At 43.3% G+C, this 24210-nt stretch overlaps 2 protein-coding genes across 4 annotated transcripts in view; one reads left to right on the top strand and one right to left on the bottom strand.

Moving 5' to 3' along the window:
- Nucleotides 1-4385: 4385 nt before the first annotated feature.
- Nucleotides 4386-22832, bottom strand: NUP155 (nucleoporin 155). Its single transcript, XM_053448118.1, has 35 exons — nucleotides 22573-22832; nucleotides 21362-21499; nucleotides 20929-21025; nucleotides 19873-19943; nucleotides 19531-19623; nucleotides 19024-19184; nucleotides 18259-18364; nucleotides 17716-17789; nucleotides 17019-17110; nucleotides 16736-16833; nucleotides 15849-16001; nucleotides 15423-15523; nucleotides 14827-14997; nucleotides 14609-14719; nucleotides 14275-14369; nucleotides 13766-13854; nucleotides 13273-13335; nucleotides 13040-13190; nucleotides 12700-12766; nucleotides 11822-11937; nucleotides 11068-11171; nucleotides 10691-10824; nucleotides 10386-10577; nucleotides 9917-10055; nucleotides 9641-9776; nucleotides 9379-9532; nucleotides 8821-8925; nucleotides 8370-8524; nucleotides 8049-8178; nucleotides 7819-7932; nucleotides 6866-6986; nucleotides 6651-6761; nucleotides 5938-6074; nucleotides 5369-5475; nucleotides 4386-5249 (listed from the first exon to the last, which is right to left on the bottom strand). The coding sequence occupies exons 1-35, from the start codon at nucleotides 22709-22711 to the stop codon at nucleotides 5111-5113; spliced, it is 4164 nt and encodes a 1387-aa protein (XP_053304093.1). The 5' UTR covers nucleotides 22712-22832; the 3' UTR covers nucleotides 4386-5110.
- A 291-nt stretch (nucleotides 22833-23123) lies between these two features.
- The window catches only part of WDR70 (WD repeat domain 70), a 109191-nt gene continuing 108104 nt past the window's right edge, over nucleotides 23124-24210 (top strand). For 2 of the 3 annotated variants that reach the window (XM_053448116.1, XM_053448114.1), the window contains exon 1: nucleotides 23124-23255. The gene's annotated coding sequence lies outside the window, so the exon portion shown is untranslated. Of the gene's footprint in view, nucleotides 23256-23979; nucleotides 24041-24210 lie in introns of all 3 variants that reach the window. The other variant, XM_053448117.1, reaches the window with a different exon arrangement.

Here is a 24210-nt window from a genome sequence, read left to right as displayed (position 1 = left end):
CCCAACAACACAAATGTATAGCCACAATAGGCACGTCTCATCTAGGTGACAGCAGCATCGCCTTTGGGTAGGTACCGCTTCCTCATTCTGTGCCGTTTGATGATGTACGTGCGTGAATCTAAACTCATCGAGATTTTCTTTCGGGTCTTACTATGCTTACTTGGTATGTTTGGAAATTCTACGCTGTTATTTTATTCGGTGCCCTCAAAGCATTGGAGGACGGAACCCTACAAGTTCCTTCTCATTAACCTGGCATTATCTAACCTGCTCACTAAATGCATGGTGGACATCCCAAGTATCCTGGTTGAAGCCAATGGGTCCTGGTTCCTGACCAACTCTTACTGCAAAATATACATGTTCATGGCGAGTCTCTCCATCACTAACAGTGTCTTCACCACGCTCAGCATGAGCATTTTCTGGTTTCAGAAGCTAGTCGTCTCCAGGCCAGCCAACCGCAAGATGTTTCATAAATCTGAGCACCGGCTGCTGAGGATCTCGATAACACTAAGTTGGTTTGTGGCTGTTATATTCAGCGTCCCGTTCTCCTATTACTGCAGCGTTTATATAGTGAACAACAACAGCAACAACGGGGAATCGGCGAAACAGCCAATTAAAAGGATTTTTGCTTGCAACAATGTTTTCCCTTCAAGGTTGCACAAGTACATGTATGAGATCATGTATCTTCTAATAGCAAACGCTCTTCCAGTCGTCGCGATGCTTGCTATTAACTTCAGGATAATTATGGTTTTAGCACGGAATAGGAAACGTGTGACTGCTCTGAAATGTGCCAGAAACAACGGCTGCTTGATTATTAACTCAGCCCGAAAAAGGTCTCCCGGGTTCTGTACCAACACTGAAGACCCTCCGGCCTCACAGGGCAGCGATCAAAAGCCCGAAGCTCTAGAAGGATGTGTAGAGAACTTGATTATTATAGCCCAAAAAAGGTCTCCCGGGTTCTGTACCAACACCGAAGAACCTCCGGCCTCACAGGGCAGCGATCAAAAGCCCGAAGCTCTAGAAGGATGTGTAGACAACCTGATTATTAAACAACCGCTGCCTGGTGTCGCCGCTACAACTGCAGAAGTAGGGTTCATAGCTCTAGAAAACACTTATGAAAACGATGACGGTCCAGTCAAAGTGGTTGTTTCTGATTTTGAGAGATGTGTTCTCCTCCAAAGCTTGGTAAATCCCACGAAAAACGACGAGATGGATAACGAAGAACGGAGACAAGAACCAGTGAGCATAATATACGATCCTGACGCGTTGAACTGTAATAAAGGAATTCAGCAATCGGTACTTTATAACCTGGAATCCAACCATTTGGTGGTCATACCAGAATCAAACACTCTGTACGTTCATGAAGAATCTGGCCGGCTGATGGCGGCTCATTCCAGAGAGCAAAACAACATGCCCGGCTTTCCACCGGAGCCGCGCTTATTGGGAGATGTAATGGCACGGCACCCCGAGGTGATTATATCCAGAAAAAACACTGTCGTCAAAACTAAGAACGTCTCTGCGACGACCCAGATGAGAGCGATGCTCAGCATCACCGCGGTGGCTGGCGTGTTCTTCATTTTCTGGGTGGTGTACCTGGCTCTTCGCATTCAAATCAATACTAGGGGCTCTCAGCAAATCATCAACATGGCAAGTCTTATTGCGGCGTCATACACTACAGTCATTCCATACCTTTTCATCTACAGCATGAGAAAGTGCCCCTGCAGCTAAAAAATATACAGATCCTGTAAGAAGACACGAGAGGCTTCAGAGGTAGGGAACAGACGGCATCTGAAACCATTCGGGGACTACAACTCCCACTATCCTTTACTATTTTACCCCTGCATCTGCTTTATAGCGTAGAGCACAGACAATTAGGGTTTATTCACTAAAGACGGGGTTGTACTTTTCTTTGCTTTTACGCCACCCTTTTTACCATGGAAAAAAAAATTGAGGTGGTCGGTGGGAAAGTTTTCTGGAAGTTGTGGTCTCGGCCTCCTTAGAACATTAGCTGAGCCGGTGCCTCCTAATACACAGCTCAATCAGCGAGGTGCCTTGCGAGAACTCCAACTGATTTAAGTATGTTTTTTTTTACACGGCAGCATAATGTAACATTGTCGGTGGGATGACATTACCAGCAGGCTGTCCTGCCAACTCCCTGTTTAGTGAATAAACCCCAGAGGTCCTCTGTTCAACATGTTCAGTGCTCTTTGTTGTATGTTAATGCATTTTATCAGTATACATTAAAGCTTCATCAAATAAATTATTCAATAATAAAAAGGCTATGTTTGGGGTTTTTGGATCAGTAACCAGGGCATAGGTTGTCTTATACCTCATACTATCATGTTATAAATCTTATACCTCATACAGGGAGATGAAGATCCCGAGAGGGACGGAGAGAGCGCTTAGGTATCTGCAGGTCAGGAGTTTGAATTTGATTCTGGAGGGGAAGGGGAGGCAATGGAGTGATTGGCAAAGAGGAGCGGTGACAGAGAAAGATTAATCTCACTGTGCTGTTGAGGATTGATTGGAGAGGGGAGATAAATTAGTAGGGAGTTGCAATAATCCAGGCAGGAAATCCAAGGGAGTGGATTAGTATTTTTTTGTTTCTTGAGTGAAACTTGAGACAGGCTGTGACACGAGTTGTATTGTTATCACATAAGAGGTTGTGGAAGCCAAAGGAAGATATAAATTGTATGAGGGAAGAGGAGATTAAGGACATAAAATAGGTTTGTTTGGAGAGATGGAGGACCGATGTATAGGAACGGAACATAAGTTTGTAACAAGTGAAGTCTTCAGGTGAACGAGACGTCCTCCACAGATCGCCAGCAGTACGTGATCACCTTTGGAGGAGATGGGTCTGTGTGGAATGGACGTGCGTGTGTGCGTGCGCGTGTTGGGGGGGGGGGCTGGCAGCTCAATTACAGGAGAACAATTATTTAGGCTAGTGTATGATATCCCTGCTGCCGGCTGCAACAGAATGCGATAAACCTCTCAGAAATCTTATTATTTTGCTGCATTTTTTTTTTTGTTGTTGAAGGTATGGACAATTCTGACAAAAACAAAAACCCAACACCTTAACACGTGAATCCCCTATTTTGTTTAATAATTACAGACTTCTAGAGTAGTGTGTTGCATATACTTCTCCTCTCCGATACCAAGTGTTGGGGTAAGTAACATAGTGGATATCAGCCCTCAACTAAAGAAGATGGGAATTATATTCTGCAAACAAAAATTATACACATTACTCACACACACACACAATGTTATTAAGGGAAGTAGAGAACACCATAATAGAAAGAAAAAAAAAATCATCGGTGCCCCTATAACAGCAGAACAGACTCACCTTTTCTTATATTTCTATGACCCATGATGAGACCGTTCCCCATCTCGGGACCTTATTTCATCATTATCATGTTTGACCCAGAGCACCTGAGCATCTCACCTGCCTGCACCATCATTCATTTAGCAGAGGAAGGTTAATGATTCTACCGTCTCATGTCCAACGATAATCTTATCACTAAAACTTTACTGATTAACTCACCAGGGAACCAGTCAAAAATAGGTCTCGGGAAATTATATCATCCTGTAGAAACGAGCCAGCAGATTAGATGGAAGCTAGTAGTGTTATAATGAAGAAACGAAATCAGAACACCAAATTAATCATGTAAAGACTCATTAATTGCAGAGCGACAATCTGCAACTAATCCTGATCCAGGGAAAAAATAAATCATGTAAATGTAATTAATTATATTTACATGCTACAGTTCAAGTGTGTGGTCCAAGACATTTCTAGCTGTAACATAATAGAAAAGGGTTTTCTAACGATCAATTAGCCTTTTAAACTTGGAACACAGGAGTGATGGGGGTGATAAAGAGCCATTGGAACACAGGAGTGATAAAGAGCCATTGGAACACAGGAGTGATGGGAGTGATAAAGGGCCATTGGAACACAGGAGTGATGGGAGTAATAAAGGGCCTCTGTACTCCTATGAGAGTACAGAGAGATTCCATTCACCCACAGTTGTCATTTACAACATTAACCCCGTCTGCGCTTGATTTCTGATCCATTGCATGCTATTTTAATAGAAAAAAAAATTGTTTTCCTTTCAAAATCAAGGATATTTCTAAGTGACCCCAAACTTTTGAACAGTAGTGTATACATGCAGTTACTAGTGATTTTGCTAGGTAGTCCATTTCATTCCGTAAACAGCTGAAGCCCCAAATTCTAAACCAACCATTCCTTCAAGCACTCCACGCGTCTGACGATGTTAGGGAGTGCTTTCCATTCACTGGCAAATCTTGATATCCTCAGACTGTATGAGCAATAGTAATATATATATAATTATATAAAACCATTTATATAAAAACATTAAAAAAAAAACAAGAACTTCAGAAACACTGCTGGATTTAATCCAAGTAAATCTACAAATTTATAAATGTATTTCAAAACTCAGTTCTGGCAAAAACAAGCACCTCCCCAGATCTAAGGTTACAAAACTGTTATTGACAATGCAAAGATTTACTCATTCCTGCTCACTGTCTCACCGAATCCTCCATCTAACAGATGATGTGAGCGCAGCGACAGATCGCGCTACACGTAACACCACCAATGTCTTAATTGTCCATTTTACTACTTCCATGCAAAGGCTCAAATTCAACTTTATTATTTAGTTATTTTTTTAGATACATACAAATCAGGGTGGTATGAAGAGTTAAAAAAATAAAAATGTATGTATTTGACGATATGGACACTAATTTGTGAGCGAGTTCCCAAGTCAATGAAAGGTTAACGAAAGTCGGATCTGGACTGCAGGGTACGGCGATGGCATCAGCCGGACGATTCAGAAGAAATGTAGACAAAGAAATAAAACAAATAGAAGGGAGGAATCGGTTATGTCGCCCATACTTTTAGAAAAAGCAAATGTATTCAAGATATTCAAATATTATATAGTCTTACACTAAAAGATTAACACGTTGTAATCGAACAGAAAAGTACTCAAAAGGTATCAGAAAGATGGGCCAGATTATCGGCCGTCAGAGGATGACGGGTACATGGCGGTTTTAGTCCCTTGTGACAGTGCGAACACGGCATGGCTTCGTTAGCACGGCTTCGTTAGCATAGCCTCTCCAACTTGGCTTGTAAAGACTTGAAGTTGCCGATGGTGCTCTGCAATGCAGCTGTTGGGGTCATTGACTGAAGCTCTACAAGATATCCAGCAATGGCGTCCAGGCAGACCGTGGTGAAACGCCGCCTGAGGAGTAAACAGAAACCTTCCAATCACATACATATAAAAACAAGTGATCCGATTCATAAAATACCGAGCGTTCCATAGAAAGAATTGCAGACGTTTGAAACATAGATGGCGCTGACCTTTCGTAGGCTGGGACTTTGCTCGGGCTCTGCACAAACGTGGTCAGCAGTACGTGAATGCATTCCAGCAGATGGAGCGGCTTCTTCATTCTCGCCCAACAGGGTTCCTGTGAAGATGATACATTCTTATAATCAGGGGGATTAGTAAAATGATTTGAAGATGGATCCCGCTGCTTAAAGCATTACTAAGATATCCGTCTGCCATATTTTGTCCCAATGTCAGGAAAGGATAACGTGGAATTTCAGGTTTTACTGGACATTCCAAACACACAGAACCGCTTTGCAGATGCGGCTATTGGATTTGACGATGTACTCCGGCTGTACGGAGACACAGTCCGTCTTACTGGGTAAAGCACCTTCCCGTCCCAAGCTTCTGCGGGTCTTATATATTTATACGAGAATAAGCAGCAATATGAAGAAACTTCTCACCCACTAGAATAGTTTCGAAAAACCCCACAATATGGCAATAAGACACTTATTATATCGTTCATATAGTGAAAGGTAAGACGTGTTCCATAAGCCGGCTGCTGGGTTCACACGCGTGTCAGGGTTGTATGTTGAATTCTTACCCGTGCTTTTACTAAGCGATCGTACACCTCTAGTAATTTGGGGATGGGGACATCAATCTCCTGCATGGTATACGGTACAAAGCCAACATCCCAATTCAAGGCACAAACATGCTGTTCCAGATACTGAACCAGGAATTCTAAGAAAAAAAAGGAATAAACGGTAAAAAAGGTAATTCTTCTTTCTGCACTATATTAACACCAAAAAATCTACTCTGAACAATAGATGTAGAAGTCCGTTATTGTAGCGGAGACACAAAAACTGTACAGAAGGTACACAATTAACCGGTTACGCACACACCAAACAACATGTTTCATTATGGGCCAGAATTTACAACCTGTCCGTACGTCACGATAATTTAATGAAATCTAATCAAACCGGCCCGCAGCGTTTATGGAGAGGAGAGTATATTACACACAGGGAGACGCGATCAGCCGACCATATCCCCCTGCAAGGCATCGAGTGGTACAGAAGGGGGACGCAGAATCCCACCCAGCTATCAAATGCATAAAAGTACAGATGATGGCTGCCGTGTACGTTTAAGTGCCAAAGATGCACAGGAAAAGCAGTTTAGCTATTAATGTATCCATGTTCTGACCGGGGGCATTGCCAGCTTGGCAAAAAAAAAGGAAATTAAACAAGATAGATTATTTACACACATATACACAGAACACGAATGAGTTTTTTTGCTTTTTAAGCTCTCCGTATAACATACCCAATGGAAAGTATCGCGGGGTGCGCATGTACGTCCTGCCCAGAGAAGTGATCTTGAGATTTAAAGCTTGCATTCGGTTTGCGGGATCCATCGCTACACTGTCGCTTAACTCTAAGAAATAAAAACACAGTGTGTGCATTGCATGAATATAAAGAACAGTAGGTCATTCCATCATAATGAACGCTTTCACAGATATGTTTATTAACACTTAATACCTCTTTCTATGATCTCCTGCCACAGGGTCTGGACCAGGATGGGGTCATAATGTCCGGCGCAGTGTATTATCGCCAGCATGCACTCAGAAAGCTTGAACTTGTGTGCAAAATCCTCAAAAAGCTGAAAAAAAAAAAAAGTAAATTTCACACATTTATGAACGGTCAGTAAACTTCTGCAGGGAATGGATAAATCGTGTCTTACACAAAACACACACATTCTACAACCGATTTATAACACTATTTACAAGACCTACATTGCTTTCTATGTAATGCACTGAAGTTTTCATTTACAGAGAGGGTGGTGGATAGGTGGAACAGCTTCCGAGCAGAAGTGGTACGAGGCTAACACAGTGAGGAAATTGAATTATGCATGGGACGGGCACATGGCTCCTGAATCTTAGGCAAGTCCAAGGACTGTCTGTTGACAGGTGCGATTCCAGGTTATCATTAGACAGCCTGATCTCTCAGGGTTAAAGGGACTAGAATCTCCAGGAAAGTGTGTAATAATTTCATTAATAATAAAGTCATTATTTCCTCCCCGCACCCTCACCAAGGCTGAGAGTTCCAAACCAGTAAACCTGAAAAACTGGAAGATACCCGCAAGCGTAGTTGGTACACAGGTCTCCGATATACACATGCTCCTTATTTAGTGCTTTGGGGGAAGTGCCAGATGTGTTTTAATGATTGACCAGAAGTTGTCTGAACTTTCCAGGAAATGGTTAATCCATGCGAGTCTACAGAATATAACTTGAGTTTGAGTGTCTGATCTCACAGCACCTTTTTGATATGCGTTATGTAGAGATTGTAAACTCTGTGGGGCAGGGACCTCCTTATGACCTATGGATCCCCCAACCATAACACCTGTAAGACTAATGTATGTGTTGTATACATGCCCTTATTGTAACCCCCCTTTATTATACCCTAAAGCGTATATATAAAAAGTATATAGATACCTTTGTGACGTCCATCAGCTGTGAGTCTAGTTGAGTTACGGCATCGAGGGCCGCTTGATTATGGGAACATTGCCTTAACAAAGTCTCCTGGATCTGAAGCTGTATCCGGGCAACCTTAAAAAGAAAATGAGCCATTTAATATGCTTAGAGGAATCGGTAACCGGACCAAGAAAATTGCTTTACGTCACACGTGTAAAAAAAAAAAATAAAAAAAAATAAAAAAAAAAGACCTCCATTTTCTCCTCCAGCTTATGCAGGAACTCTCCGTCGGCAGGCAGGATGGCCATGTCCGTCGAGCTTTTAGCGCTCAGTATGGCCCTGGAAATGTACTCAACGCGCTGCTTGAGTGATATGTCAGAGCTGAAATGGTAAAATAAATAATAAAATAACTACGTATTAACTTTGGAAACATGTAGGAACAGCACAAAGGTTTGCCTCTGTTTCAAATGAGATCGCTGGGGTCCAAGATCCCCCTAGTTCCCCTCACCTTAAAAATACCCACAACTTATATTTTGTGACCTGCATTGGCCGGATAGGCAGGTCTTTCTTACCTCGGCAAGTCGGCCAGCTGGGCAACAACTTCAGCGGCTTTGCTGAAATTCCGGCTTTTCTCGTAGTACCTCCACAGCAGATCCATGTAATGTACTTTGTTTTGATCGTCCTTTGCTTTTCGGGACAAATAGGGCTCCAAAAAGGGCGAATTCAGCTACAGACAGACAATCAAGAGCGTCACTTCAGTTTGGCCACTTACCAATTCCTTCATCGAGTCTGCTTTAGTAATTAACGTGTCCGTCCTGCACTCGTCACACAGGCAGGGGGATGAAAGGGACATACGGCTGTCGTAAGGCTACGTGTGGCGTATTACTGTGCTAGGGGTACGTTGCTGATCTAGTTTGTGTGGTTGCGCTAAAAAGGGGAATCGTGGTTAACCGATCACGTTGAAAGATACAAAACCACACGGCAGGTGGGAAATGCCCGTCACGAGAAGGATAAAGCCAATACCTCCAATAACTTGTCTGTAAGATCTGCTTGCACGAGCCAATTGAAGAGCGCGATGTTAAAGAGTTCATCTGCCGAGAGCTGCGCCAGCTTAAGCATCTGCTCAAACTAAGAAAATAAAGCAAAAATCAAAACACTTCACTATGACATCATTACGTTACCTCTTTACAGTAAAAGGCAGGTCGGCAAAAACAGGACACTAAAGTTACTTTTTTTTTTTTTTTTTAAACCTAGACTTAGCCGTCCATGTGAAAGTTTTAAAGGAAATCTAATATTCTTCTGTATAAGAATGAATTTGCTACGTTTACAAAAACATCAATTGCCAGGAGCTTTTAACCACTTAATGACAAAGCCTGTACATGTACGGGCTCAAAATGCATTGTTTTCAATGGGTTTAGGAACCACCCATTGTCCTTAAGGGGTTAATAGGAAGTACAAAGAATCTAAAGAAATAGTTTCTTCCGGTTTGATGACAAAACAGGTGTAGAAACCCGTAGCTATTGGTTAACACTGCAGATTTCAGATTATTCGGAAGTAAAATGAAACGGTACGCTTTCTTACATGGAGACCAGCTTCCTCGTTGCTAAGCATGTTGGGATCCGATGACAACACGGGAGGACCTGGCTTTTTGGGGACACTTGGGGACTGAGGGGCAGCCTTGCTTTGGTTAACTAGTTCTTGAAGAGCATCAGTGACACATTTGTAGCTATTCAACCTATAAAGCGTAAAAAATAAAAAAAATACAGATGAAAAATGGTGTAAAGCAAAATAAAAACTCCTTATTACATCAAAGAACTCGGTGGGTTATGGACAATACACGTACCGCTCTTGGAAAGCCTGCAAGCCAACAATATCCTCCTCCGGCTCTCCATTCTTGTAAAAATGAAGGCCGAGCCCTTGCGGATCTTTCTTCTCTGCAGCGCTGAGACACAGTTCCACCACTCCCTCGTAGAAACGCACTAAAAATAAAAGAACGTGTATGTTTGCATGAGACGCGCCACCCAGTCCTGCCGTCTCGGAGAACAAACAAGCCATAGCGTCTCAGTACCAGTTGTGTAGCTAAACCGACACACAGAAGGTGTATGAACAGGCTCCTCACCTTGTCTGTACTGAACACACACATTGGCGAGGTCCACCTGCCGACTGATCTTCTGATACTCCCTCAGCGAATCCCGCAGTAACCTCTGTTTGTCCAGTTTGTTCTGAGCCTGGCGAGACCGTTGCAACAATTCGTTTGCCTAGAGAGGTATAAAAAGCTCTGATGTATTCATTCAGGAAGGCTAGAAGGTTTGCATGAGATGCTGGATATAACAGACTTTGACGGCAGATAAGACCATCTAGTCTGTCCACGTAAGGCTCAGACCTTACTCGGTCCTGATCTTGGATTTAGGATCACTTTATGCGTTTCCCATGAAGGGGAAAACTTCCCTTATATCAGATGTAAGCCTTTGACAATCTAATTTTAGACCACAACCTCTTTCTCTAATGAATAAATCCCAATCAAAGCAAGAGAATGTGACGTTGACACTTCCAGAAGGCTGGCTAGCAGCTAGGAGTAGAACTTGTACCTTTGAGCATATGGCATCATCAGGGCTATACAGCAGGGGGCACACTTCTTGCAGGTGAGAACTGATTCCATCAACCGTAGTATTGTCGCTGATAAAGCAATTGACCAGGGATGCAATCAGAGCTCCCGTCAGCTCCTTGTCTCTGATCACCAGATCTTTAAGCATGGTTATTTTCAACTGTTCCTGCAGTTCCTGCGGAGAGACGCACACCACTTTCTTACTAAAAAAGCAAACCGCCACTCTGCAATTTGCCCAAAACATTTAAAGTCTAGTCGTGTGTCCACCACATCATCATGACAACCAACCTTTTGAAGTCCAGCCACAATAAGGCTAAACTGGTGTTCACACAGGAGCTTCCACAAAGCCAAGGCTTGGCACGTTTTTCTAACCAACTGGTGGATTGCCTGGAGAGAGACCTTCTCTGCAAGTTGAGCTTCAGCTGTTAAAATATAGTACTTTTATTTATATACAAAAGCAAGAGATTGTCTTGAAAAACACATCACATGAAGACAAGTTCTACTATCTGATCACTCAATAGACAGGAGAGACAAAATCCAAGAGCCCTTCAAAAAGAAGCTTCAGACATTAAGCCCCGTTCTTCAATGATTAGTAAATAACTCAACGGCCGCTACGTCTGTGTGATCTAGACTCCTGAGCGGATACTGAACGCTCGGGAACGTACCGTTGTATTTTCTTTGGAGTTCTTGTTGCACTTGCTGAGAGCTTCCCATCTCATGGCGTCCAAGACTCACAAGCCTATGCTGGAGGTTAGCAGGCGTGCCAAAGCTTCAAGAGAAAAACACAACGTGTGATTCAGAAAGGTCACATGACATTTAATATGTACCGTTAAAAAAAAAAACAGAGCTTTCGTTTTTTATAAAAACATATTCACCTATATAATCCATCATTTGTTGTAATTTTCATTTATTTTGGCAGTTATAGGGCATATATTAAAACTTTATTTTCAAATTTGGTATTCGGCAACATCAATAAATCGCTCTCAGATTTCAAAACCACTACATAAAAGGTATACATTTCTGAAAAGCAGACAGTTCAGGGTGTTGCACTATTGGCATTTTGACATATTTAGTGCATTTATTATCCCATCAACCTCATCCAAAATATAAAAAATAAATAAATCTACTTTTCAAACTTAATTGCCCAGAGTGCGTCCACCTGCAGAAACAATTTGTGTTTTACATGTTTTGGGCCAATTTTAGAATGAGAGCCATTTTTTTTTTATACATTTTCTTCATGTCCTTCATCAAATTGTTGGCGCTATATAAAAAATAGGTGATTTCAGGAAACGCGATTGTCTCATCTATACCAAAAATGGTTAAACACCACCATGCTAGAATACAGTCTAATGAAAATATATTCTCTTCTGACACGGACTCTAAGCTAGTAGACGATTGATTTAAGGGGCTACAGCTCACCCTGGGTTTCCGAGCGATCCTGCAGAAAACTGCGAATTCCGGTCGAGAAATTCCTGCAGTCCTTTCAGTTTCTGAAGTACGGTCTCCAGATGATAAGGCGAGACGCTGCTGTCAATCTGTATTATTCGGGAAGAAAGCAATTTAAACGGATCTGTATGCAACTACACAAAACGGCTGTGACCAGTCAGAGAAGCCTGATCTGCTGTAAAAATCATAGTTTAGACCCAAATCTAAAAACTTTTGGCCCTAAAGTATTCCAGCAAGCAAAGGTTGCAGGCCCTGCTCATATAAGCATATACACTATTTTTTTTGAACCGTTAGGGAAAGAAAGGGTTTTTTTTAATGTATATTTGTAGTGGGAGAGGCACAAGGCGTTTTTTCTTTATTTTTAGTTATTTTACTTTTTACACTTTTTTGACTGGGGATTCCTTTGATGGTTATATTACTGGAGTCTATTTTTAAAAGTTTATTTTTTAAATATACTGCCATTTGTTTCAACAACAAGTTTACACAAAATACAGTATTTATAGAATAAGTCAATATAAAGCTCTAATATATATTCTGATATCCAGACCCAATCTACTAGACACACCAAGCTCAATCTCAGTCACCCAGAAGGACTCGCTAACTAATGAAGGTCTATGGAGGAATGGACTTCATTAGCATAGCCATAAAGAATCAGTTGAGTGTGGAGAAAATGCAGGGACAGGAAAATCACCCAAAATATCACACGACCAACGGCAATGGCAGCCTCCAGGTCTGCAGATAATGGAAGTTTATTGTAACCATATACAATACGGTTTCTGCATTACTACTACTGAATTTAGGATTCCCCTGTCGGATCCTAATAAATGCAATCTCAGACGTTTAAATATTACCGCTGTGACTTCTCGATTTCCACTCCTGAAGATCTGTTCCAGAGCCACACTTCCATCCCAAATATTCCTGGGGGGGGGGAACCCAAAACAAAATCAAATAAATAAGTTGGATGGCGATAAAGTTAAATCATAATATATATTCTAATGATTTCTTGTAAAATTACACTAAATCACTATTACTACAGAAAGTAGCATAAAACTACATATAATAATCCTGTTAATGTATGCTTTAAATCATTTGTGTTTTTAGAAAGTGTACCTGAATTGTTTTGGTAATTTTGCCCCCGTTAAATTTTTTTTAAACTTATTTTTGCTTATAAAAATGAACACAAACGCTTACCCGATTATACGAGAAAAGTAGATGCAAATGCCATTGTGTTTCCCAGAATATACAATTTCCGGGCCCATTAGCCCAGTTAAGGAGGAGGCAGGCTGATGAGCAGGGCTTGCCAGAGCGTATGCCGGTGTCGACACACTTGGAGGATAGATGCCTGGGAAAAAAATGGAAAACAAATTCAGTTCTAAAAGATAATCTGATGGGAAGTACCTGGTGGCAATGAATATAATTAGTACCTTGTGCTGGAGTGCCCAGGAAGCTGGGATTCGGCATCGGGGTGCCTGGTGACAATGGCGAACCTAAAACATAGAACCAAAATACTTTAACCATCAACCTCTCTTACAGGCTAAAAGTAATAAAACCGGATACCGGGCTGACTTATGGCCAATCGGAGGTAATTATGGAAATAATTTGCTTATACATGTTACATTAGAGATGATTTTCTTTAATGCAGCTTAAGTTATTCTGGTTAATACTTTTTCGTTGTAAATTATGTGTTGTCCACCAAAACCATTTTTATTTTTTTAAATATGCATGATCCGGCAGCGTGATCCGCAGCACAGCAGAAAAGGTAAGCGTGCGGTAGCATCAGCCCACCTACAACACAATATGCAATCAGCAGGGCAGAAGAAAAATGAGATTCACGTGTTTAGCAGGGTAAGTGAAAGAATATGGGATTGGCGAGACCAAGCAGCAACAAAATATTTATTTCCATGTGATATTTCTTACCTATAGGCAGAGGGGATCCGAAGATCGGACCCACGGTACTGGGAGCCGGCAGCGAGGACTGGATGCGCATCTGAGCCTCGCCGCCATATCTACATAAAGAGAAAATCAGTGTATATCAGTACATTAGGTACCGAGGACGGACGCAAACATAATCCTTAAAGAAGACATGTATAGCCCAATACAGGCTACGTATCTGTCACGTTAACTCTTTAAGGCCGAGGACTCATGGGGGTAGGTCTGAGTTGGGGAGGGGGGCTCCTTACCTGCCCGCCCAGTCTCTTCTTATATCTAAGTAACCCTGTGCTCATTGGGGGCGCAGGGTGACCGAGAAACCCCATCTGGTCTGCCGGAACCAGACTCCCACGGACTAGCCGGCTATGGGGGCTCTACAAGCCAGGAAGCGCTCGATGCGCCTGACCGAACCGCAAATTCATGGAACTGCACGGCGGCTAGGAACTGCGGCGATGCCCACCGACAATCTGAACAGCATCGCTACGGCTTACAAGTACCTGAAGAAAGCCTGTGCTGCCCAGATAGACACCTCTCGGTCACAAGCGGCCGTCGAGCAGGCGAGTATTAAACAGGTGGCACAAGCCTGATCCTCCTTATAGGGAAACCGAAAAATATAGAAACAGTGAACATTACATTAGTTGTCAAATATGAAGATACTGAAATATAATAAAATTATATATTTATATATCACACACACACAAATACATACTAACCAAGTGAATACACAAATATAAAAACACTCCAGCGTAAATTAAATTATTTTAATTAGCAGACTAGATGGGAAATGTATTTATTTGCTGGGAAAGCGTTTAATTTCTTTGATCCGATTACCTTATGCAGTTTGAAGAAGCGCTCTATCTCCTCGCCGTCACCCCCCGCGTTACTAACTAGAAGATGTCGCAGCTGATCCACCGGTCTGAGTTTGTGGAAGATGTGACTCCCCTGTAAATCGAGAGAAGAGTTTAAAACGCGGTCAGCTCTTTTCTCTGTGCCGAGTCTAATCTGTGCCGCTAACACCATTGTAAGAGTTATGAGCACGCGGTGCTTACCTGGGCAGAGAGCAAGACAAACTTCTTAGGGGGCACCATATGCTGCTGAACTAAAACAGGGGGCTCTGTAATCGGGATGATATCCCTATTTAACGGGGTCACAATCCGGTCTACTTTTGGTTCATCGATTGAAGACACAGCCCAGGAATGACCATCAACACGGACAGTCACCTATAGGAACGACAAGATCAGCCATGAATAGTAAAGCAGCAGTAAGCGGTACTGTCCACGGGGCATTCAGCGGCAAAGGGGCTTCAGACTCTTATGGTCTTAAAACTGAAGGGATTTATTTGCTGTAATACATCGCAGAGACACAAAGCTAGAAGCGCCGTTACAAATATGTCAACGTGTAAATGAATTGCAAACGTATACAATCAAGCCACAAAAATCAGGAATGTCATTTATAAATGGCAGGCTTTCATGGAACAAGATGATAAATAACTATATCCGATATGACAGCATTGAATTCTCCGCTTTAGAGATCCCCCCCACCGAATAACGACGTGGAGTAACCGGTAAAGGAAATATAGCGTTCTTGCCAATATAGTAACACATGGTAAATATAACGGCGGGTATAAAAGGTTAAAAGCCATTACCTGCATCTCCATCATGGGTTTTTGGAACGGGAAAGAGTCGTGATTAATGCACCATAAGATATCATTGTCTTCGTTCTCGGACGCTGTCATCAACAAAACACCTGGCCAAAAAGAAAAGAACATTATCGGTTATATCTCCCCCGATGACCCGAATACTTATGGATCTAATTGTAGCAACAGAAACTCTTACTCAACTCTTAATAGATAATTCTTTAATTAAAATGTTACTCATTCATATTTTTTTAAGGAAATGCTTATTGGTGGCAGTTTATATGCTTCACCTGCAAAAAAGCTCAATCAACGCTCTAAGTGGAACGACATCTTTAATACAAATATATTCTAAAGGCAATCAGAATGTGACTTAAAATCACAAAGCGTAAGTCTGTTGGTGGGACGTGAATAGAAAGTTACAAGCCGTGTTCTCACCATCGCTGTAGAGAGCCTTGTGCACCTTGGAGGGCTTTTCTACCGTCGAGGAAGCAGAAAACCCCGGAGGTAGGCGAACATGCACCAACGTCAGCATGCAGGGACGGGCCGCCGGCTGCTTGAACGGCATGGTGCTAAAATACAGCCGTACTCCTAGATAAAGTCAACCGGGAGACAATTAGAGCCATAATACCCAGAATGTGTAACGAGTGTGATCTGCTAGAAGACGAAAGGGACTAACACAAAGCCCATCAAACAAAAGACAAAACTGCCACGTTATTAAAGGGGTTTATTCACTAAAGCCAGCGGTATGGTTTCAGCTCCCTCGCTTCACAATCAATATGTATAATGCATGGTCCAGGGAGAAGAAGAAATCGCACTGATTTTACTATACATTATACGCAATTCTAACCAACAAAAACTTTTATTACGTTGAAACTAAGAACTGGTCTATGTAGTTTTGTTGGATGAGGAACATTTTAGCTTATATCTGATTTCTATTCCCAAGGAACCAATAACAGGTAACAGGTAATGGTTGTAGGAACACTTAGTTTTTGTAGAGAGCTACTTCTCCCTATTTTGTTTCAAGTACCCCTACTACTCCCTTAGATTGTAAGCTCAAAAGCCCACCATTAACTTTGTATAAAAGTGCCAGGCTCTCATCTCCTGATGTATCTCTATGTATTGACGTATATTTGTTATGTATGTGATAACTGCCCCATTTAAATTGTACAGCGCTGCGTAATTTGTTGGTGCTTAATAAAACATATATTATATCTACGCTGCCTTATTCACATATACCGTGAATCACGTATACGTCACGTAGTAACCAGTGAAATATTAATGCGCGGCTCATTCCTTACAGGTAACGGCTTTAGAAAACTGACCTGCATGTGTCACCGCCAGCAAGTGGCAATTCATAGACTCGGACTTCTCGATCACTGCTATATGAACAATGGGCTTGAAAACCGAGCGATCAATCGTCCTACAAAAGGAAGTCAGAAGAAATCAAAAGCACATCTAAAACACATTAAAGTTTTCCTTTATCCAACTCCCCCTAGTGTTTTCCATCAAAGGAAGGCGGAATACGTTCTAATATCGGTCTAAGAGACGTCCATGCAGCCAGGAACAAGACGTCATATAAATGCCGGCAGGTGATTATTCCGTTACCTGGCGATGTTTCCGGCTGCCGAGAGGATAGAGTTCTGAGACACGGACGCGACCCTGCTCATTCCGTGACCATCGTGACCCAAATCATATACCTACAATCACACAAACATCGCTTCTCTTTAGAGTTTGTCCCTTGGAAGAGGACTCAAAACTACAAAACATGTCAGTGACACCGCGTGCAGCATCCAGGGACGGCAAACCAAATAACACATTTGGCTCACTTCCAGTCATATCCAGAACTAGGCCGAACGCTGCATGCCCCCGGTGCGCATGTGTAAAGCACTTCCCTGCCAATGATTGGGTGCTTAAGCTATCATCAGAACATGAATATCCCCATTGATTTTATTGGAAAGCCTGCCCTACCACTGATTGACAGCTTCAGCAGCCAATCAGTGGCAAACAATCCAGATCATGGGATCAGCGGTTTACTTTTCCCCCTCGTTTTGGAAGAATACATCACAGAGAGTTTGCGTTACTCACAGAACTTTAATGCGCATTCATCTAAAAGCAGGAGTGCCAGGAGCATTAACCTGTCCCTTTAACCCATCAAAAGTAGCCTGAACATCTCCTTTCAATGAGTTTAGGAATTCGGGCGGTTAAAAGCTTCTCAGCTGTGCACGGGATCTTATTTTTTATGGGCGGAAATAATTTTACCTATCAGGACACGACATATCACATATCCCGGGTACGATATTACCTGCAGCGCGCCTTTCTCCGAGCGGGTATAGAGGATGTTTCTCGAGTTGTCTATGGCAATTTGAACTATGGGATCTGGGAAAACAAGATGATTAAAATAACTTTGTAAAATTATTGTTCCGAAAGTGCATTTTGTGACTTCATGAGACCCTGTCAGTAACTTAACGGCTACCTAACCCATTTAAACGAACATGTACCATGCGTGGGCTTTCCAGAGAGCCAGGAAAACATTATTTAAACTGAGACACTCATTATGAATATTACATCCCAGGAGGTGTAAATTAATGTTTCATGTCTGAAATAAATTATGAGAGGATAAACATTGAAAATGATTTTATCCCGAAACAGAAGAACACCACAAGTCTCAGCCAGCGTTAAAGTATGAATCATGGAGCCTCATCTTTACACCAGGGCATCGTTACCATTTACAGATTACATTCTAGAACCGGCCTGGGTAAAGCTTTACATGCGCAAATAACAGATCCAGACGTGTTGAGCAGCTGCCGTCACGCGTAAGCCACCCGATCGCTGCCAATTCACTCACCGTCTTCTGAGAACGTGAACTGCAGGACCGAAGGCACAAGGAAGGACAACGTGCTCTTCGAATGGTTGATTTTCCGGCATCTTTGGCTAAACCAACCAGCCTCGGCCTGAAGAACGTAAAAGAAACCGAACCATTAGAGGGACCACCGGATGATGAAAGGGCAATTTGGGAAAGGGGCATTTGTAGTTAGCAGCACACGGGTATCACAGGTCTCAGGGGCGTAAGGGGGTCCTAAGAGGTCTCATGGATGAAATGGTTATTTTTCAGCTGTTGCTGAACTACAATTTTCATGATCCACAACCAGCCTGTGGTGCTGAAGAATATTTAATACGAACACGATGACTTTCAAGGGCCTCGTAAATATTCCACAGACCATAGCACCCTTTGGGATCTACTCGGTCCAACAAAACACACATTCTGGTGCCGTAAGAGCCAGATGTTTTTGTAGGCATGAGTGAGTGGTCAGAGGTCGGTACCGCGCTTTAGGGACACCGGTGGTAGAACCATTCATGTTTTCACATGACAAAAGCAAGTCTTTCCAGCGGTTCGTGTCGCGACCCGACGATTGCATTGTGTACATTGTGTACGTTAACGTGGGGTATTTATGCTCAAGAACGCCTAAAGTGGACTGCTGATCCACCGATCCTGGCACTTTTTCCTTAAACGAATTCTTTGAAAGAAGAAGAAGAAGAAGAAGAAGAAGAAGAAGAAATAAAAACTAAACAAACCAAAAAAAAAAAAAACAGATAAAAAAATTCTACTCACTTGATAGGCTACTTCGTAGAGGCATCCATCCTTCCCGGACAGGAAAATGCGGCCGTGGTCAGTGGAGGTAATGGTTAATAAATAGGTGTTGTCAGTAGGTAAGGTGTACAGCGGCTCTGGAATCAGCTGGATCCCACCTGACAAGCTGTCATTCAGATTACCTAAAGATCACACAAAAAGGGCTTATTACACAAAACGCAAGAGCCGGCCGGGTGACACGGAGCTGCTGCCGACACGCCGTTCCGAGCCTGAAAACGTGGATGGGAGCCGCACGTTAAGCGTATTGACACGTCACGCAGCAGCTGCCGTTAATATTGTCCGGCTATTTCTGACAATAAAAAAGCCATTGTTTTAGCAGGAACGGGCTAGAGGAGGCGCTTCGACCCATCACCGCACTTCCAATAACGTTCAGCAAGAATAATTAAAGAGTCCGATAAAAAGGTTTAACGCGCACGCGATTACACGGGGAGGAGCAGGGGAAAGAGGTTAGGACGGTCAGACACCAACCTGCTTGCAGACCGGTTAAGCTCACGCCGAGGATGACGATATCGACAGGAGTCGCCAGGACAAGCAGGTAATGGATATGAGGATTGAAAACCCCTGAGAAACATGAAAAAAAATACTTAGTAACAGTTTTCATCACTTTATAGGGAGGCGGCGCTCAGAAACAAACAGCTGGAAGTCCTCCGGACTACAACTCACAGCTTGAAACCACGGTAACCGTTACAGGCATTTAGAGACCGCGCACAGGGCTTTGGTTTATTCTTATTAAATAATATTAAATATCTAAATAGAATTAGAAAATGAAGCTGCCGCTAAACTTCACAGAGCTCCAGCACCGGCACTCACCTGCCTTCGGCCGCACGAGCCCCACAGAGAGGATGGTTTCACTGAGGCCATCAAAGTAAGCCAGCTCGCTCCTGCGCGTAAACACAGAAACGGGGAGAAAGCTCTAGAATCATTCGCATCGTTATCAGAACCGTTACTCCCGCAGTATTATCACACGCATTCTATACGTGCAATGTAATACGTTACTCCCGCAGTATTATCACACACATTCTATAAGTGTGAGTAATACGTTACTCCCGCAGTATTATCACACGCATTCTATACGTGTAATGTAATACGTTACTCCCGCAGTATTATCACACGCATTCTAAGTGTAATGTAATACGTTACTCCCACAGTATTATCACACGCATTCTATAAGTGTAATATGAGTGATACGTTACTCCCGCAGTATCACACGCATTCTATAAGTGTAATGTGAGTGATACATTAATCCCGCAGTATTATCACACGCATTCCATTAGTGTAATGTGAGTGATACGTTACTCCCGCAGTATTATCACACGCATTCTATAAGTGTAAGGTGAGTGATACCTTACTCCCGCAGTATTATCACACGCATTCTATAAGTGTAAGGTGAGTGATACCTTACTCCCGCAGTATTATCACACGCATTCTATAAGTGTGAGTAATACGTTGCTCCCGCAGTATTATCACACGCATTCTAAGTGTAATGTAATACGTTACTCCCACAGTATTATCACACACATTCTATAAGTATAATGTAAGCAACATGTTACTCCTACAGTATTATCACACACATTCTATAAGTATAATGTAAGTAACATGTTACTCCTACAGTATTATCACACACATTCTATAAGTATAATGTAAGCAACATGTTACTCCTACAGTATTATCACACACATTCTATAAGTATAATGTAAGTAACATGTTACTTCTACAGTATTATCACATGCATTCTTTGTTGGCGATGGCGTATGGGGCACTGGACTGTCATACGCGGCCGCCCCCCTCTCCAACCCAGAAATTCATGCCCCTCCCCTATAAAATAGCACTTAGATGGGTAATAAAAATGGTCTACTAGTAACGCACCCGTCTTCGTAGTTCCACATGAATATATCGCTGTCGATGGTCAGCCAGGCCCTGCTGATCTCCGGAAACACTCCCATCATACAGTTACACTGCATGCCTGAGGACGGCCGATGTAAGGAACACACAATGCATTGCTTTTGGAGAAGCTGCAGCAATGTACCTGATCTTGTATTAGATCCAGATATTTTTATGCTTACCCCAAGCATGTTTAACTCCTCGCTGTTTCAGCCCCTACCACATCTGCTGCAGGCTGTTCAGTTCATCTACTACCCTCTGAGTAACATAAAACCACATTACATCTAAGCCTCTGACCCTCTAACTTTAGACTAGGACCTCTTGTTCTTTCATTTGAAACGTTCAGAAACCTGTTACCGATTCACTATACGAAGAGCTTATAGAGAACGTAACGGGCATTATAGGCCGGGTAGGATACGCGCAAACTGCTCGACCAGCTCCGGGGGGAGCGGGACCCTGCGGATGGCGCTGAGCTCCGGGAAGCTGGGGACGGAGAGCAGGCCGGGGCCTTGGAGCGGGTAATCCAACTCGGACACTCCGGACATGGCGGGGCTATCTGAAAAATAAATAAACGCGTGAACGTTCAGCGCCCGGCTGAAGGAAAACACATACGTATAGTCTTTCAAAACCTCAAACGTCTCTTCTTCAGAGGTCCCAAAAAGCTTATGGGACTATATCTTTTTCCACACAACGGTCCAATAGATTGTAAGCTCTTTTGAACAGAGCCTGCCTTACCTCTTGTTTCTGTTAGTCAAACTCATGTTATATACTAATGTCCTGTTTACCAATGTACGGCATACGATGGCGCTATATAAAGATAATAATACAGCTTAACTGCACACACCTGCAGCCAGTTACAATACTGACCCTTCCAACGGCTATACACTGCGTGGGTGACATATACTGTATGTGTGTGTGTGTGTGTGTGCATGAGATACACTGTATGTATGTGTGGGTGTATATGTATGTGTGTGTATATATATATAGATTCTAACGCTGTACACAGCATCACGCAATTAATTTAACTCATGAATGAACATAGGGTGCCATTAATAAATCTAAGGCTGTGTTACATATACACTATATATATATACACACACATACATATACACACACACCGCTAAATAAAGTTTTTCTATACACATGTTCTGCGTTCAAACGATTTGTTTCATACACTAATACAGAATACACCAACTGAGACCCAAACAGTCATCACACGTGTGTGTGTGTATATATATATATATACAACTGACTTTCTTTTAGATGTTTTATTGTTTAAATGGCAGAACCGGCTGCCTCACCCCACCTGTCCCGATACACACTCTCCTCTGCCCCTGAAATGCCCCATAATATGCTGAACTCTTCTGATAAGCACTCATGTATCCTGATTGCCCCTCTGCCCTCCCCTCCGCCTGCTGATTGCCCCTCTGCCCTCCCCTCCGCCTGCTGATTGCCCCGCTGCCCTCCCCTCCGCCTGCTGATTGCCCCGCTGCCCTCTCGATTTTTCGACTGCCCACCTTTCTGCCTCTTTTCCCCTGATTACGTTGTTGCCCTCCTCCCTGTCTCCCGCTTACCCCGCTGCCCTCCTCCCTACCCCATGAGCATGTACCCCGTCCTCCCCTTTCTTACTATGGACGGGCACGTTGAGCAGATCAGACAGGTCTGGGTAGGATCTGTCTTCCTGCAGCTGCCGGTCTATGAGTCTCCCTGCGGCATCCAGAGCCTCCTGCATGGCAGCGGCCGATGCTCCCGGGGCTCCGCTGGGCATTGTGGCCGACGGTCTGGGCGGCGGGACCAGGCACCAAAATCGAGTCGCAAAACTCGGTTCAAAACAGCACGCGAACCGCGCAAATCCAGCGGCGCATGGACGCGGCCCTGCGGAGTGACGACATCCCCGGCCGCGAGGAGGGACTGCGTTACAGCTGTCAAGCTATTGGCAAGCGGGACTTGTGCTGGAACGTCATACAGCTTGGAGTCTTTGAGGGCATTGCGACTCTCGCAGCCATCTTGGAAGAGGGCAAAACTGTCAGTCGCTTTTTAACTATTACACGGTAACACATGAATCTGACCCAAAGCAGAGTAGGCATTCCGGTACGCCGCTTCTACAACAACAGTTTTTTTTTTAGGTTGGAAAGCGCGACCATTTACTGTAACTTTGCAAGGATGTGCGAAACCGATTGGATTGGTTCTTGCTTCTCCCCGTAGTGAGGTCAGGAAGTGCCTCAGAAAGGGGCGGGGATACGAGGTGCATCTGTTGTGCTGTACAGTCGTGCTTCCAGTGTACGGGGTGCTTGGAGTATCACTTATTCCAGGTATTTAAGACCTTTACCGGATCGGGATGGTAACGGGGGTAGAGAGAGATGGCTGAGCATTTCTCCATGTTACCGAATACTCATTAGTAACTCAGATACCTAACGTATAAGTGAGTGGGCTGTTTTCAGGCAGACATACCTCCCAAGTGTCCCCTTAAAGAGAGACAGTCCCATAAAGCCATGCTAATGTATATTTTAACTGCAGAAAGTGTGCTCATGCTTTTAAATGTGTACATAAAATACGTTATTGTTCTAAAACTCTTCTCGGTCATAAAGGGGTTTATTCTCTGAAGGGAGAGCTGTCCAGAGCTTGGATGTGTAATGAAATTAGTGTAATCTCTTCAAAGGCACTTCATCCATTAAATACACGATGCAGGGCCGGCTCATCCCTTCTAGGCGCAGGAACCCGACAGCCTTGGCTCTCTGTAAAGAATAGTGGAGTGATGGAGTTACAAACTCTCCTGACCACCTTCCCTTTAGTAAATACCCCCCAAAATGCTGTGGTACAGCCCAGTCCGCCAGAGACTCTCCTAACATCTCCCCAAAGTGTCCCTCTTGGCCCGTTCCAAGTGTCGGGGGGTATGGGTAAGGCTGCTAATAAGAACAAGCGCTTTCCCTAGAGTCTGAGCCGAGGAAGTCTGTGCACACAATCCCCCGCTTCGCATACATGTATGTGTGTGTATAATGTCTATCTATATATAACTGCTGCTTTATCATCTCTAAGGTTTCCATTGAGATAAAAGGTACAAGAATTTGTTGTCTGGAGGGAAGTCGCTGTGAAACGGGTACGTCCTGGAGGTATACCGATACGCTAATTCACGGGCGTAGGAACCGGGGGGGACGGGGGGGACAGATCCCCCCCAGGAAATCATGCGGGGGGGACCGATAATAGAGCAATCCCCCCCAGTGCCCTCGGTGCGCAGCTGCCCGATCAGCAGCTGCAGCGTGCAGGACT

Source organism: Spea bombifrons, chromosome 1 (assembly GCF_027358695.1).
Source record: "Spea bombifrons isolate aSpeBom1 chromosome 1, aSpeBom1.2.pri, whole genome shotgun sequence".
Taxonomy (NCBI): Eukaryota; Metazoa; Chordata; class Amphibia; order Anura; family Pelobatidae; genus Spea; species Spea bombifrons.
The sequence above is the reverse complement of the archived record's forward strand: the minus strand, read 5'-3'. Positions and strand labels throughout refer to the sequence as shown.

What these genes read in the sequence shown, in the direction of transcription:
- NUP155 (XM_053448118.1), bottom strand. Translation starts at nt 22,711, where the DNA reads ATGCCCAGCGGAGCCCCGGGAGCATCGGCCGCTGCCATGCAGGAGGCT. An exon ending in TCTACGAAGTAGCCTATCAA is followed by an intron (nt 18,365 to 19,023) that starts GTGAGTAGAATT and finishes TACGTTCTTCAG; the next exon opens with GCCGAGGCTGGTTGGTTTAG. An exon ending in GCAGCCGGAAACATCGCCAG is followed by an intron (nt 16,834 to 17,018) that starts GTAACGGAATAA and finishes TTCCTTTTGTAG; the next exon opens with GACGATTGATCGCTCGGTTT.